At 45.7% G+C, this 14,788-nt stretch overlaps 1 protein-coding gene across 2 annotated transcripts in view; it reads right to left on the bottom strand.

The window, feature by feature from the left end:
• Positions 1–14,788, bottom strand: part of slf1 (SMC5-SMC6 complex localization factor 1) — a 73,936-nt gene that overhangs the window by 47,226 nt on the left and 11,922 nt on the right. The window contains exons 3-7 of one of the 2 annotated variants that reach the window (XM_033017290.1): positions 14,147–14,225; positions 11,113–11,353; positions 8,526–8,688; positions 4,919–5,149; positions 4,724–4,795 (exon numbers count right to left, since the gene is read on the bottom strand). In XM_033017290.1, coding sequence (XP_032873181.1) covers positions 4,724–4,795; positions 4,919–5,149; positions 8,526–8,688; positions 11,113–11,353; positions 14,147–14,225 — 786 coding nt within the window. The remainder of the gene's footprint in view (positions 1–4,723; positions 4,796–4,918; positions 5,150–8,525; positions 8,689–11,112; positions 11,354–14,146; positions 14,226–14,788) is intronic. The other variant, XM_033017291.1, reaches the window with a different exon arrangement.

Genomic DNA, 14,788 nt, shown 5'->3' with positions numbered 1-14,788 from the left:
CAAATACAATCCTCTGATCAGACGTGTGAAACCTACCTTGAGGACAGTGAAGGTTTGGCCTGAGGGGGCTGTCTCTGTTTTACAGGAACAGTTTCAGCAAACAGACTGGAGTCTGTTTGCCACCCAGGCCACCTTTAACTCCCAAGTGGACATCAACTCATACACATCAACAGTTTTGGACTATATAAAATTCTGCACTGATAACGTCACTACCCACAAAGAGATAAAGACCTTCCCTAACCAGAAGCCGTGGATGAGCAGGGAGGTCAGACTCCTGCTGAAGGCTCGCGATGCCGCTTTCAGATCTGGCAACGCTGAGGGATACAGCTCATCCAGGGCCAATCTGAAAAAGGGAATTAGGAATGCTAAACTCAGTCACAAACGGCGGATTGAGGAGCATTTCCAAAACAACTCCGACCCCAGGCGCATGTGAAAAGGAATCAAATCCATTGCCGATTACCAGAAAGTTAACACCCCCCCCCCTCAGACAACGTCTCCCTTCCTGACGAGCTAAACCATTTCTATGCTCGCTTTGACCGGGACAACAAAACTCCAGCCATCAAAGTTGCTCCACCCCCGAATGAACAACCCCTCAGTCTCTCCACCTCTGCTGTACAAGATGCACTGAGCAAGGTGAATGAGCACAAAGCTGCCGGCCCCAATGGCATCCCCGGGCGGGTGCTCAGGGCATGTGCTGGACAACTATCCCTGGTCTTCACTGACATTTTCAATCTGTCACTGGCCCAGGGTGTTGTCCCCACTTGCCTCAAGACATCAACCATTGTGCCAGTGCCCAATCAGCTACAGGGAGTCTCAACGATTTCCGCCCAGTGGCACTCACCCCTGTCATTGCAAAGTGCTTTGAGCGGCTGATCTTGGCTCACTTCAAAGCCAGCCTCCCCCCCACACTGGACCCCCATCAGTTTGCCTACCGGACCAACAGGTCTACAGAGGACGCCATATCGGCAGCCCTACACTCTGCCCTGACCCACCTGGACAGCAATAACACCTACATCAGGATGCTGTTAATTGATTTCAGCTCCGCCTTTAACACTGTCATCCCCGCCAGCTTGATCACCAAACTCAGCGGACTTGGCATCTCCACCTCCCTCTGCAATTGGACACTGGATTTCCTCACCAACAGACCACAGTCTGTTAGGGTCAACAACCTCACCTCCTCCACTATAACACTGAACACCGGCGTGCCACAGGGCAGTGTGCTCAGCCCTCTCCTCTACTCCCTCTTCACCCATGACTGCATCCCTAAGAATGGCTCCAACGCCATCATTAAATTTGCCGACGACACCACGGTGGTAGGACTGATCAGTGACAACGACGAGTCAGCCTACAGGGATGAGGCACCTGACAACCTGGTGTGCCAACAATAACCTCGTCCTCAACTCCAAGAAGACAAAGGAAATTATTGTTGACTTCAGGAAGATCAGAGGGGGCAGACATACCCCCATCCATATAAACGGGACTGAGGTGGAGCGCGTCTCCAACTACAAATCCTCGGGGTACACATCTCGGAGGATCTGTCCTGGTCCCTCAACACCTCCAAACTGATCAAAAAGGTGTAGCAGCGCCTTTACTTCCTGAGGAGGCTCAAGAAAGCTCACCTGTCCCCCCAGATCCTGACCAACTTTTACCGCTGTACCATCGAAAGCATCCTGACCACCTGCTTCACGGTATGGTACAGCAGTTGCACCGTAGCGGACAGGAAGGCACTACAACGGGTGGTGAAAACCGCTCAGTACATCATCGGTGCCCCGCTCCCTGCCATGGATGCCCTCCACCGAAAACGGTGTCCGAGACGGGCTGGGAAGATCATCAAAGACCCCTCCCACCCCAACCATGGACTGTTTGCCCTCCTCCCATCAGGAGCCTCAGGTCTCGTACTAGTAGGATGAGGAACAGCTTCTACAACAACACTATCACATTGCTGAACTCGGAGTCCCGCCGATAGATTTCTCCAGTCTCTCCGTCCACATTGTTTGCTTATTCTGTATTTTTATTTCTATATTGCACTATTACTACGGACTGACGCTAAACTGCATTTCGTTGTACCCATACTTGTATTTGTGCAATGACATTAAAGTTGAATTGAATTGAATATAGTGCATTCTAATGGTGAATTCTAATGGTGGAGGATACATTGGAATAATTATATATTCTTGGAGAGTGTTAGCTGGATTAACTGTTACTTGTAGGAAACAGTTTCCCAATTTAAATTGAACAGTGAAAAAAATACAAATGCTGGAAAATTTGAAATGAAGACAGAAATTGTTAGGGATACACAGCTAACCAGATCAGAACCTACAGATTCATGAACCAAGCATGCTTATAATTGCAGAACTATGTCTATATTGTAATGTTTACCTTCCTTGTTTGTAAATTACTACAAATTAAGAGAAAATAAATCCATCTTTGAGGTTGTAGGGTGAGACTTATCTATTGACTTTCTTTGAAATAACTAAGCTCTGCATTTTGCTTCTCAATCTTTAACATGCAAAATGGAGTGACAATAATTCTAAGCCATTGTGTGCGTGCCATCCCATCAATATTCAGTCACTAGACTATTTCTTTAAGATTCATTATTATGGGCTGAGCCATGATGGCTGCAGCTGACAATTCCAGAATTACTTTTGGGACACACTCTGTTGTTCGATCAATCTATATTTCTATTGGGATTGCCCTTTGAGGGGAAAGACCAATTGATTAAAAAACTGTTTTACTGCAGTGAATTGTTTAATGTTTATGTCATTATCCTCAAGTCTGTCATTTTGTAATTTATGAAAGGTCTCACAAACTTTAACATCAGGCAAAGCTCCAACCCCAATAAAATCTAGGCAGTATGCAGACATGAAACTTTTTTCTGGAGGAACACCTCACAATCAAGGAACACCTCAACTTTTGACCTTCTGAATGATGTCATGGATGTTAACATGCCTTTAAAAGATGTCAGGCCATCACTATTTCCAACAAGGGAATGTCCAACTATCGACTTTTCACATTCAAAGGGTAAAACCTTTGTTAAATATCCCAGCAACAAAAGTTGATTTTTATATGCAACCCATTGCATACGGAGTACATCAGATAGTGCAAAAGAGAAAATAAACAAAAGTGCAGTATTTAATGTTACAGCTGCAATGAAAATGCAGATAAAGTGCAATGACGTGGAGGCTTTAGAAATAATGCAGAGCAGGTTTACTAGAATGCTGCCTGCATAAAGGGGTATTAGCTGCAGGGAGAGGTTAGACTTGCATTGTTTTCTTTGGAGCGCCGGAGGTTGTGGGGAGACATAATAGAAATATATTAATTGACGAGGCATCGAAAGGGCAGTAAAGGGCCTGTCCCACTTGCATGCGATTGCGTGCATTTGGCGTGACCAACCTGAAGCGGAGGTCGCGCAAAGTTCATGCTAAGTTCGCGCGTGACGCCATTTACGCATATAAAGGGGGATTGCTGGCTGCTATTCCATGATCATCATGGAAGAGATGCAGACTGCATTGCTGCAACAGCAATAGAGACTTCTGTTAGCAGCAGCCCTCATGCTTACAAATCAGCTGGGCAGGAGGCGGGCCGACTGAATTTGGGCGTCGCATGGCGACGTTATCACGCAACGCCACGCGCTAGGCATACGCCGTCAAGATGCTGTGTTCGACCGCAATGCGCCTGCGTGCGTACGCGGGCCGACAGGTCGTTGGCGCGTGAAGATTTGGGTCACTGCATGAATTTCGGAGCCCCGCCGATGTTGGGACCAGCCCCGCACAACTCCATACCCCTCCGCGCTTCTAAGTGGTACGGGCCCCTCGCAGCCATACGGTGCCCATACGCCTCAAGCGACCACGAGGTTGCGTAATTTGCGATCCAAGGTCGCGGAAGTGGGATAGGCCCTTAAGAAACATTTTCCCAGGATGGCAAATTCAAATACTACTGGGTACAGGTTTAAGGTGACGGAGGCAATTTTAAGATGTGTAGGGTACATTTTGTTTTATATACGCAGGAAGTGATTGCCTGGAATGCACTGCCAGGGTTGGTGGTTGAGGCAGATATGGTGGTGGCATTCAAGAGGCTTTTAGATAGGCACGGATTTGCAGGGAATGGAGGGATATGGATTATGCACAAGTAGATAAGAGGTGGTCTCTTCATCATGTTTGGCACGGACATAATGGGTTTTTCTTGAGTTGTACTGTGCTATTGTTAAATAGTTCTGATTTGGTAGAGATACAGCAAGGAAACGCAGGCCCTTCGGCCCATTGAATCCATGCTGACATTTATCACCCATTCACGCTAGTTCTACATTCTTCTATTTTCACATCCACTCCCTCCCTATACATTCAGATCAATTTACAGAGGTCAATTAATTTACAAACCCGCATGTCTTTGAGATGTGGGAAGAAACTCTCGCAATCAAAGGGAGAACAAGGAAACTCCAGAAAGCACCCAAGGTCAAGATTGAACGTGGGTCTCTGGTTCAGTGAGGTAGCAGCTCTACCAGCTGCATCACTGTGCCGCCAACATTCTATATAAAGATGGACAAATGAAAAGGATATTTACAAAAAATATACCTGGTATAATTCACAACATTTTGGCTAATAGGTCACAATGATCATCCCTTCAGATCTGGTTTTGCATGTTATTTTGGAAATATAGATTGTAAATGAAGCATCAGAGCAGATTAAAGCCATAAGTTACAATATTCATCACATAAACATGATACCTCATGCGGTCTTGCAGTTGACGTGTACAAACAGCAGGCTACACCTGATGGCACATATTTACTTCGTATTGCCTGAAAAAAAGTGCAAGAAATCAATCTGAAGTCTTCTCATAAAATCAGAATATTTAAAAAAAATGTTTTTTTGATGGAATCAAGAGCTTATTGCACATATTCTTCAAGCATTTACTACCTTACCTCAGCAGAACTGAGGCACATTTGGAGTCTGTGTTTAAGTGCTTCACTCTGACTATTTGAAGTAAGGATAGAAGATGATGATTTTGGTTTTAAACCATTGCTTTCAAGAGAACTTGGCTGCAAATCATCTAGTGTTGCGTTCAGAAAAGAACTTGATTTCATCTGATCAACATCCACGATATTCATACATGAGAGCTCAAGGTCCCGGGTTGACATTGTAGAACAAAGAGGCTGCAAATCAAAATTTGAATTAGTACAAAACTTGAAGTTGGAATAAAGAAATTATAAACAAATTGAACTAAGTACATACAATGTGTAATACTCAAGACGTGGGCAGATTTGATAGTGCTGTTAGGGGGGTTTAAATGAGATGATACACAAAGTGATTCCTTCCATGAAGCCAATTTTCTATCCATTCAGCTATCTCTCCTTGGAACTGCAGTGGCTCCACACAGAGTTGACTGCTTTGATTCATGAGGGGTCCCACTCTATCTCTAGTTACCCTTTTTCCTTTATCTATCATATCTCTATACTTATAAAACTCTGATCTTGGTGTGTTTGTGTGTGTGTGTGTGTGTGTGTGTGTGCGCACGTGCGTGTGTGTGTGTGCCTTATCTGAGAAATTCATGCTTTATTTCTCGAGTTATTAATGAACATGTTCAAAAAACTGAAAAAACTTGAAACAAAAGTCTGTCTTTCACTGATGACATCACAATAGATCTGTGCGCTGTGTTGCACGCGCTGCGAGTGAAGAACGAGCAAGTCGGGCTCTGTACTAGAGGTCTCGGGTCGCTCGGGGCTGTCTCGGATCGCTCGGGACCGTGGTCCCTCTCTGCCCCTCTTTCCCTGCCTCTCTCTTGCTCTCTCTCTGCCCCCCCCTCTCTGCCACCCCTCTCTCTGCCCCCCCCTCGCTCTCTCTGCCCCCCATCTCTCTGCCCTCTCTACCCCCTCCCTCTCCCGCCGTGCCCTCGAGGTGGGGGCTAAGCGCGAGTGGATCGGGCAGGGGACGGGGTAAAAGGAGCAAATGAATAATATTAATATAATATCAAGGGGGGTGGTTAGTGTGTGTGTGTGTGTGTGTGTGTGTGTGTGTGTGTGTGTGTGTGTGGGTGTGGGTGTGGGTGTGGGTGTGGGTGTGGGTGTGGGTGTGGGTGTGGGGGGGGGGGGGGGGTTAGTGTGTGCATGAGATGCTGCAGGCCTCCCCCCCTCCCCCCTCAACCGCGTGTTGAGGGGACGGGACCCAATTGGTTCCACTTGGTCTAGTATATAAACTTATAAAGCTCTCATCTTGTATGTATGTGTGTATGTATCTATGTGCCTGTGTATGTGTCTTTTTGTACTTCGTCAAAACGCTATACAGTAGCGCTGAAATGTTTCCACATTCTTACTCAAATTTTCTGGTCGACGCAATAATGCAGGAGTCGGCAACCTTGTTCTGCATAGGACCCAGGACGCATGTTTGTGAGCGGATGGCGGACCACATTTATCATGTGTATACATGGATCCCGTCCACATCCAGCCCCGGATGGCAAGCATCAAATCATGTCTTCACAGAAGGTAGACAAAAATGCTGGAGAAACTCAGCGGGCGAGGCAACCTCATGCAATCCTTGCATGTCTCACCTGCTGAGTTTCTCCAGCATTTTTGTCTACCTTCAATTTTTCCAGCAACTGCAGTTCTTTCTTAAACGTGTTCACAGAAGGTCCGCGGTCGTGCCGTATGCTTTGCGCAGGGTGCGGTACAGCTAGAGCTCGGCCGCTGCTCGGGGTGCCTGGCCGCTGCTCGGGGTGCCCGGCGGACCGGATGATTACGGGGGATAAAAAATCCGCCTGCGGCCCAGATGATTTCAGGATACGGGCCGCATTCGGTTGCCGACCCCTGGTCTAGTGTATTATAAAATCTCTTGGGATTATCCTTAATGACATCTGCCAGAGCTATTTCCTGGCCCCTTATTGCCCAACTGATTTCCTTTTTTAGTTTGTAGGTAGACAAAAATGCTGGAGAAACTCAGCGGGTGAGGCAGCATCTATGGAGCGAAGGAATAGGTGATGTTTCGGGTCGAGACCCTTCTTCCTTTTTTAGTTTGCTCCTTAGTTCCCAAATCTCTTCCTGGGATCCCCTTGACCCCAGCTGCCAATACCTGTTCCATGCGTATTTCTTATTCTTGACCAATGCCTCAATTTCCCTCGTCATCCAAGCTTCTTTATGTTTGTCTGTTTTGCCCATCACTCTAACAGGGACGTGCATTTTCTGAGCTCTTGTCAGCACACTATTAAAAACATCCCACTAAGCTGATGCTCGTTTCCCCTCAAACAACCTGCTACAATCAAAGGTACACAAAATTGCTGGAGGAACTCAGCGGGTGCAGCAGCATCTATGGAGCGAAGGAAATAGGCGACGTTTCGGGCCGAAACCCTTCTTCAGACTGATGGGGGGTGGGGAAAGAAAGAAGGAAAAAGGGAGGAGGAGGAGCCCGAGGGCGGGCGGAAGGGAGGGTGGGAGGAGACAGCTAGAGGGTGAAGGAAGGGGAGGGGACAGCACAGGCTAGCCAAATTGGGGGAATTCAATGTTGATGCCATAAGGGCGCAAGGACCCCAGACGGAATATGAGGTGCTGTTCCTCCAATTTCCGCTGTTGCTCACTCTGGCAATGGAGGAGACCCAGGACAGAGAGGTCGGATTGGGAATGGGAGGGGGAGTTGAAGTGCTGAGCCACCGGGAGGTCATGTAGGTTAAGGCGGACTGAGCGGAGGTGTTCGGCGAAACGGTCGCCCAACCTACGCTTGGTCTCACCGATGTAAATTAGCTGACATCTAGAGCAGCGGATGCAGTAGATGAGGTTGGAGGAGATACAGGTGAACCTTTGTCGCACCTGGAACGACTGCTTGGGACCTTGAATGGAGTCGAGGGGGGAGGTGAAGGGACAGGTGTTGCATTTCTTGCGGTTGCAACGGAAAGTGCCCGGGGAGGGGGTGGTGCGGGAGGGAAGGGAAGAATTGACGAGGGAGTTGCGGAGGGAGCGGTCTTTGCGGAAGGCAGACATGGGGGGAGATGGGAAGATGTGGCGAGTGGTGGGGTCACGTTGGAGGTGGCGGAAATGGCGGAGGATTATGTGTTGTAGTCTTGGGGGCCTGTAGTACAACCCCAACAAGTTGATCATCCCTTTCTTGTTCTTCAGCTCCATCTATATAGCCTCACTAGACAAACCATCCTTAATGTCACCTCTGACCATTGGTGTGACATCCTCCTTAACCAATAATGTAACCCCTCTCCAATTTTCCCCTCACCCGTCTCTCCTGAAGCATCTGTACCCTTCTGTACCAGTTCCACATAGAACAATGTCCAAATTAAATAAGTGACCATACCAGGAGAATTATTTTCCATCAAGCATTAAATAATTATTTTAAGTGATGCAAAAAAAACTCTATCTCACAAAACTACCACCTTGTAATTAACAAAAAAAATGGATTCATATAGAATTCAAATATTAATATCTTTATAATTCAACTGATCAATCCTACCAGTTAGTTGTCAGTCAAAACAAGTCCTTCTTACAACCAAAGAACGAATTTAGTAGCAATAAATTTAGATTTAGTAGCAATAAATACCTGCAGTATGAATTGTCCAATATACTCCACAGGATAATAAGGCGCCTTAAATGTATTTTTTAGCCTCTCCATTGTGAAATTTCTGCTTTCTGTTAATACATGTGTAACTTGATAATTTTTTCTTGGTCGATGATAGACTGTTGCTTTGCCAGCACATAGGACTCTAACAAAAAGAGAAGCATATGGAAACTGTTGTTTAATTTTAGGTTACATTTTCACATCCATTAATATCTCAACACCCACCACATACACCAAAACCTACTTAAAACGTATCCCATCGTTTTCCGGATGGGTTTGCTCATGACCATGATTTCTGCAATAATCATATCATTGTGTTGGAATAATATCATTGTAGATACCAAGTCCTACCTGCAAAGCAAGAACGTGCTTCCTCCAACAAAATCTATGAAAATAGGATGGATTAATTAATCCCTAGTGACTGTAAACAAGTCATACGAGGAACTGAACTGAAATGCAGAAATGTATTCCACCAAAATGTGTAACTATGGCCAAAAGTACCAAGGAACTGGCAACAACCTTCATTCAACACGTGCATTTAGAAGGTCATACCAAACGCAGCCTCAGGATGGTGCCAGCCTGGTTGTTATAACAGTTGGCATGCATGATGAATAAAGGAGCTGCTATGCTAAAGTCTGATATGCAATCCCACAACTAACAGATCAGTTTAAAACTTGAAACTTGCCCCATGCTTTTGATGAGAACCTTACCAGCTGCTGCTCGCCTGCAGTCCGTCTGTTTTTTTGTTGTTCTTTTGTCCTGTTTTAGTTAATTTTTGGTTTATCAGGTTGTGTATGTGTGTGGGTGGGGGGCAGAAACATGTTTAGGTCTCTTCTCTTCCTTCGGGGGGGGGGGGATGCGACTTCTCTTGTCGTATCCCCCGTCTCCGTCTGCGCCGAGGCCTAATAGCGGAGCTGGCGGCCTCGTAACTGGGGCAGCTGCAGCCCGACCTCGGAGCTGGGGTGGCGACCCGGCCTTGGAGCTGGGGCGGCGGCGACCCGGCTTCGGAGCTGGGGCAGCGGCGACCCGGCCTCGGAGCTGGGGCAGCGGCGACCCGGCCTCCGAGCTGGGGCAGTGGCAGCGGCCACCCAGCCTTGGAGTTGGGGCAGTGTTCGGGCGGCAGCGGCCACCCGACCCGACCGCGGGCCCAATGGACGACATCGTCGGGAGCTCGCAAGTCACAGGTTGGTGACCTGTTTTTCCAGAGCTCCCGCAACAACAGCTGTGTCCGCTGAACTGGAGGGCCGCAGCTTCGGCAGCTTCGACCACCCCGGGCCGCAGAGTTAAACCGGCCCGTTCGCGGAGCTCGGATTCAGCCGCGGGAGTGACATTACTTACCATCGCCCGGCGGGGTCACAACATCTGAAGCTTGGATCGCCTCGGCGCAGAGGGAGAATAAGAAGGGATGAGACAAAGACTTAAGACTTTTGCCTTCCATCACAGTGAGGAGGTGCCTGGTGAACTCACTGTGGTGGATGTTAATTTGTGTTTATTGTGTGTTTTTGTCATTTTTACTATATGCAGGACTGCAAGGCAACAACATTTCGGTCAGACCGCAAGGTCTGAATGACAATAAAGGCTACTTTGACTACTGGCTAAGTACTCCTCTCAATCAATCATGGGAAACACATTGCTGCCTGATAGCAGTCCATTACTTTATCAATAACCAGCTCATTAAAACTCAGTTTGGGCTTTGCCATGATGACTTGGATTTAAAACTGGACCAATCAGCTGAATTCTAGAAAGAATATTTATGGTTCTTGACTTTAAAAATTTATTTTACCAAGTACAATATTAAAACTTATAATAGTTGAAGGGGTGATAAAACTTAATTCCTTGCTCTCTCCCTTCTTCTCTTCCCAGTTCTCCCACAAGCCTACTGTCTCCGCCTCTTCCTTTCTTTCCCCCCACCCCGACAACAGTCTGAAGAAGGGTCTCGACCCGAAACGTCGACTATTCCTTCTCTCCATAGATGCTGCCTCACCTGTTGAGTTTCTCCAGCATTTTTGTCTACCTTCGATTTTTCCACTTTCTTAAACTTAATTCAATGATTGACTGATGGTCATTCCAATTTTTAAATTCTCATCTTTATATGTAGCATTTCTATTCTCAATTCTACCAAGTTAAATCCTTCACATTGAACAATGCATTTCTCTTACTCGGGCCTCCTATCAACTTGTCTTCAACCACTCCTGGTCAGCTGCATAATTGTCTTCAAGCTCACGCTAAGCATCACTCCTTTCAGACATGCTTAAAATCAAACAAGATTTTCTTCTCTCGTCTACCCCCTCCCACCCCCCCATTTGGCCATCAACTCTTGCTCGATTTTCCTCTGAGAAGTGTCTTGGAATAGCTCTACGCTTTAATAAGCCATAAATATCTCACTTGTTTTCTCGCCTCTGGGCATCACTTTTACCAAAGTGCAGATTGTTCTCCATGACAAGATAATTTCTAGTAACAAGCAAGCAAGCATTACATTGCAGAATCATGCAAATATTACAGAAGTCGTAATATTACGATATAGAAATCCAAAACATAGTCTAATTGTAATGGTCCTATTAAATGATACCTTCTAAAAGTAGCTCTCCTTGCTTCATTATTAATTAGAAGTACTACTTTCCAGTTGTGAAACACTCCCGATACCCCAGAACGAGCCAGCTCCTCACGCCATTTCTTCGGTACTGAATCCATTGGACCAGGAAACTGTGAATTATTTTGAATTTTATATCCCCATTCATATTGGATTTCATTGAGCCATCTGCCACTCTTAGCGCTGTCAGTGATATAATCTTTGGTTAGGACCCATTTTCCTAAAACCAAATAAAGAAGCAAAAATGTTTTACTCAATTGTTAAAGTAAAAAAAAAAAGGAAAATTTCATAACTTTTAGATCACTTATATGTCAAGTTACCAGTATCTGTCTAAACACTATTAAAAATATTGTCTTGTTTGTGTGTGTGTGTGTGTGTGTGTGTGTGTGTGTGTGTGTGTGATGCTATTTTCGCTAAAAATTAAATCACAATGTGATCTCAGCTGCCAACACACAAGCTATGAGAGTGTTTTGACATTGTTGTAAGGAGAGGGACGTAGTGGGGGAGTTTTAAAAGTGACATTTAAAAGTTGGATTTCGTCAAATCTGCACTGGCAGTTAGGCAGTTATGACATAGAAACATAGAAAATAGGTGCAGGAGTAGGCCATTCGGCCCTTCGAGCCTGCACCGCCATTCAATATGATCATGGCTGATCATCCAACTCAGTATCCCGTACCTGCCTTCTCTCCATACCCCCTGATCCCTTTAGCCACAAGGGCCACATCAAACTCCCTCTTAAAAATAGCCAATGAACTGGCCTCCACTACCTTCTGTGGCAGAGAGTTCCAGAGATTCACCACTCTCTGTGTGAAAAATGTTTTTCTCATCTCGGTCCTAAAGGATTTCCCCTCTATCCTTAAGCTGTGACCCCTTGTCCTGGACTTCCCCAACATCGGGAACAATCTTCCTGCATCTAGCCTGTCCCACCCCTTAAGAATTTTGTAAGTTGCTATAAGATTCCCCCTCAATCTCCTAATTCTAGCGAGTACAAGCCGAGTCTATCCAGTCTTTCTTCATATGAAAGTCCTGACATCCCAGGAATCAGTCTGGTGAACCTTCTCTGCACTCCCTCTATGGCAAGAATGTCCTTCCTCAGATTTGGAGACCAAAACTGTACGCAATAGTCCAGGTGCGGTCTCACCAAGACCCTGTACAACTGCAGTAGAACCTCCCTGCTCCAATACTCAAATCCTTTTGCTATGACATCACAATGCCCGACCGGCTACAATGTTGCTATCCCAGAACACCGAGTCCTTCACAGTAAATGTCCTTCAGGGAAAGAATCTGCCAGCCTAACCCAGCACAGCAAAGTTTAATGATTAGATTTGGATAACAAAACATGGCCTTGTCGGTGACACCTGCATCACATTAAGTCTTAATGCAATTGCATTTTAAAAAAAGTTTAAAATGAGGGAGGGTGAAAAAAATGAGCTGACATGCACAGTTGGGGCAATGGGTGAGTGGTGGAATATTACATTGGGGAACGGGCCCAACGTTCACCTGGTCTAGTTGTTCCTATTATTCCTTCCATCCATGCTCAGATGCGTTTTACTAAAATTCAAAGATCTGCCTCAAGCTAATTAGCTGGTCATAAACAATAATGTCTGAGCAATTAAGGATTAAATTAAAGATATTATACGATCAATACCTGTGGCCACAATGTAATTGAATTGTCGAGCAAGTATAGATAATAAACACATTAAAATGATGTGTAAGAAAATCTGAACATAAGCTCTAAACAGTTTATGACTGAAGACGAAACAATAGACAATAGGTGCAGGAGTAGGCCATTCGGCCCTTCGAGCCAGCACCGCCATTCAATATGATCACGGCTGATCATCCCCAATTTGTACCCCGTTCCTCCCTTCTCTCCATATCCCTTGACTCCGCTATTTTTAAGAGCCCTATCTACCTCTCTCTTGAAAGCACCCAGATGACCTGAATCCACCGCCCTCTGAGGCAGAGAATTCCATAGACTCACCACTCTGTGAGAAAAAATGTTTCCTCGTCTCCGTTCTAAATGGCTTACTCCTTATTCTTAAACTGTGGCTTCGGCTTCTGGACTCCCCCAACATCGGGAACAAGTTTCCTGCCTCTAGCGTGTCCAAACCCATAACAATCTTATACATTTCAATGAGATACCCTCTCATCCTTCTAAACTCTAGAGTGTACAAGCCTGGCTGTTCCATTCTCTCAGTCCCGCCATCCCGGGAATTAACCTTGTAAACCTACGCTGCACTCCCTAAATAACAAGAATGTCCTTCCTCAAATTAGGGGACCAAAAATGCACACAATACTCCAGGTGTGGTCTCACTAGGGCTCTGTACAACTGCAGAATGACCTCTTTGCTCCTATATTCGATTCCTCTTGTTATAAAGGCCAACATGCCATTCGCTTTCTTCACTGCCTGCTGTACCTGCATGCTTACTTTCATAGACTAATGGACAAGGACCCCCCAGATCCCGTTGTACTTCCCCTTTTCCGAACTTGGCGCCATTTAGATAGTAATCTGCCTTCCTGTTTTTGCTACCAAAGTGGATAACCTCACATGTATACGCATTAAACTTCACCTGCCATGCACCTGCCCACTCCCCCAACCCTTCCTACGCCCTCCCCCTCTCTATGCCCCTCCCCCTCTACTCCCTGCCCCCTCCCCCTCCCCCCCTCCCTCGCCACCCCCTCCATCGCTACCCCCCTCTCTCTCTAGCCCCCCCTCCCTTTCTAGTCCCCCCCCCCTCCCTCTCTACCACTCCTTCGCTCTCTACCACCCCATCACTCTCTAAGGATTGACGAGGGATGGTGAAGAGGAAGAGGAGGGAGTGCTGGGGGATGAGGAGAAATGAACCACGCATGCGCAGTTGGGAGCTATGGATAAGTGGTTGAAAATTGCGTTCGGGGACCAGCCCTCCCGTGTGACGCCGCACCCTGCGCCCCACCCCAACGGGTCCCACTTGGTCTAGTTTACAATAATTTTTCCTTTTCAAACAAAGCAAACATTGAGTAGTCTACTCACCAGCTGCACAAGCTGCTAAACATTTTTCACTTCGACTTGGTTTATTTGTTATCATATGAGTACACTTTTGCTTATATTCCTATTTTTGGGAGGAAAAGATACAAATTTAAATACTGTACAGACCTTTCAGAAGTCAATTCACAACTGAAAAACAGTGTTTCTACCAATTACACAGTTCTTTATAAATAAAATTATTATGCATCTTTGAAAATGATTTTTAAAAAAAGGAATCCTTGTTAAATGCTTTTTTTAATGTTCTTAAACCCTGCTAGGCTGCAGACAAACTTGAAGCAATGTCCCTTCACATTGTAGGAAGGCACTACAATATCTGGAAAAATATTTGTCGCTTAGGTTTTTCCATCACTAAATATATAACTTCTAGCAAATACTTATGTACACTGTTGAACATACAATTATTATTAACAAATATGACAAGTACACAGTTTCAGGTTCTTATGAATGATATAGCATAAATGTCCATGTCAATTATATCAAATAACATTTTGGTTTCCTGTTTACACCCGAGGTGCAAAACTCCAATAAATCAAATTAATGACAAAATTATATTGGTCGTTAGTTACAAGCTACAATCACAGCAGCCATTACAACATAGCTGCCATTTCACAGTTCAAAAGTGGAAAT

Source organism: Amblyraja radiata, chromosome 3, assembly GCF_010909765.2.
Source record: "Amblyraja radiata isolate CabotCenter1 chromosome 3, sAmbRad1.1.pri, whole genome shotgun sequence".
In the NCBI taxonomy this organism is placed as follows: Eukaryota; Metazoa; Chordata; class Chondrichthyes; order Rajiformes; family Rajidae; genus Amblyraja; species Amblyraja radiata.
This window is presented reverse-complemented; position numbering and strand designations above follow the sequence as displayed.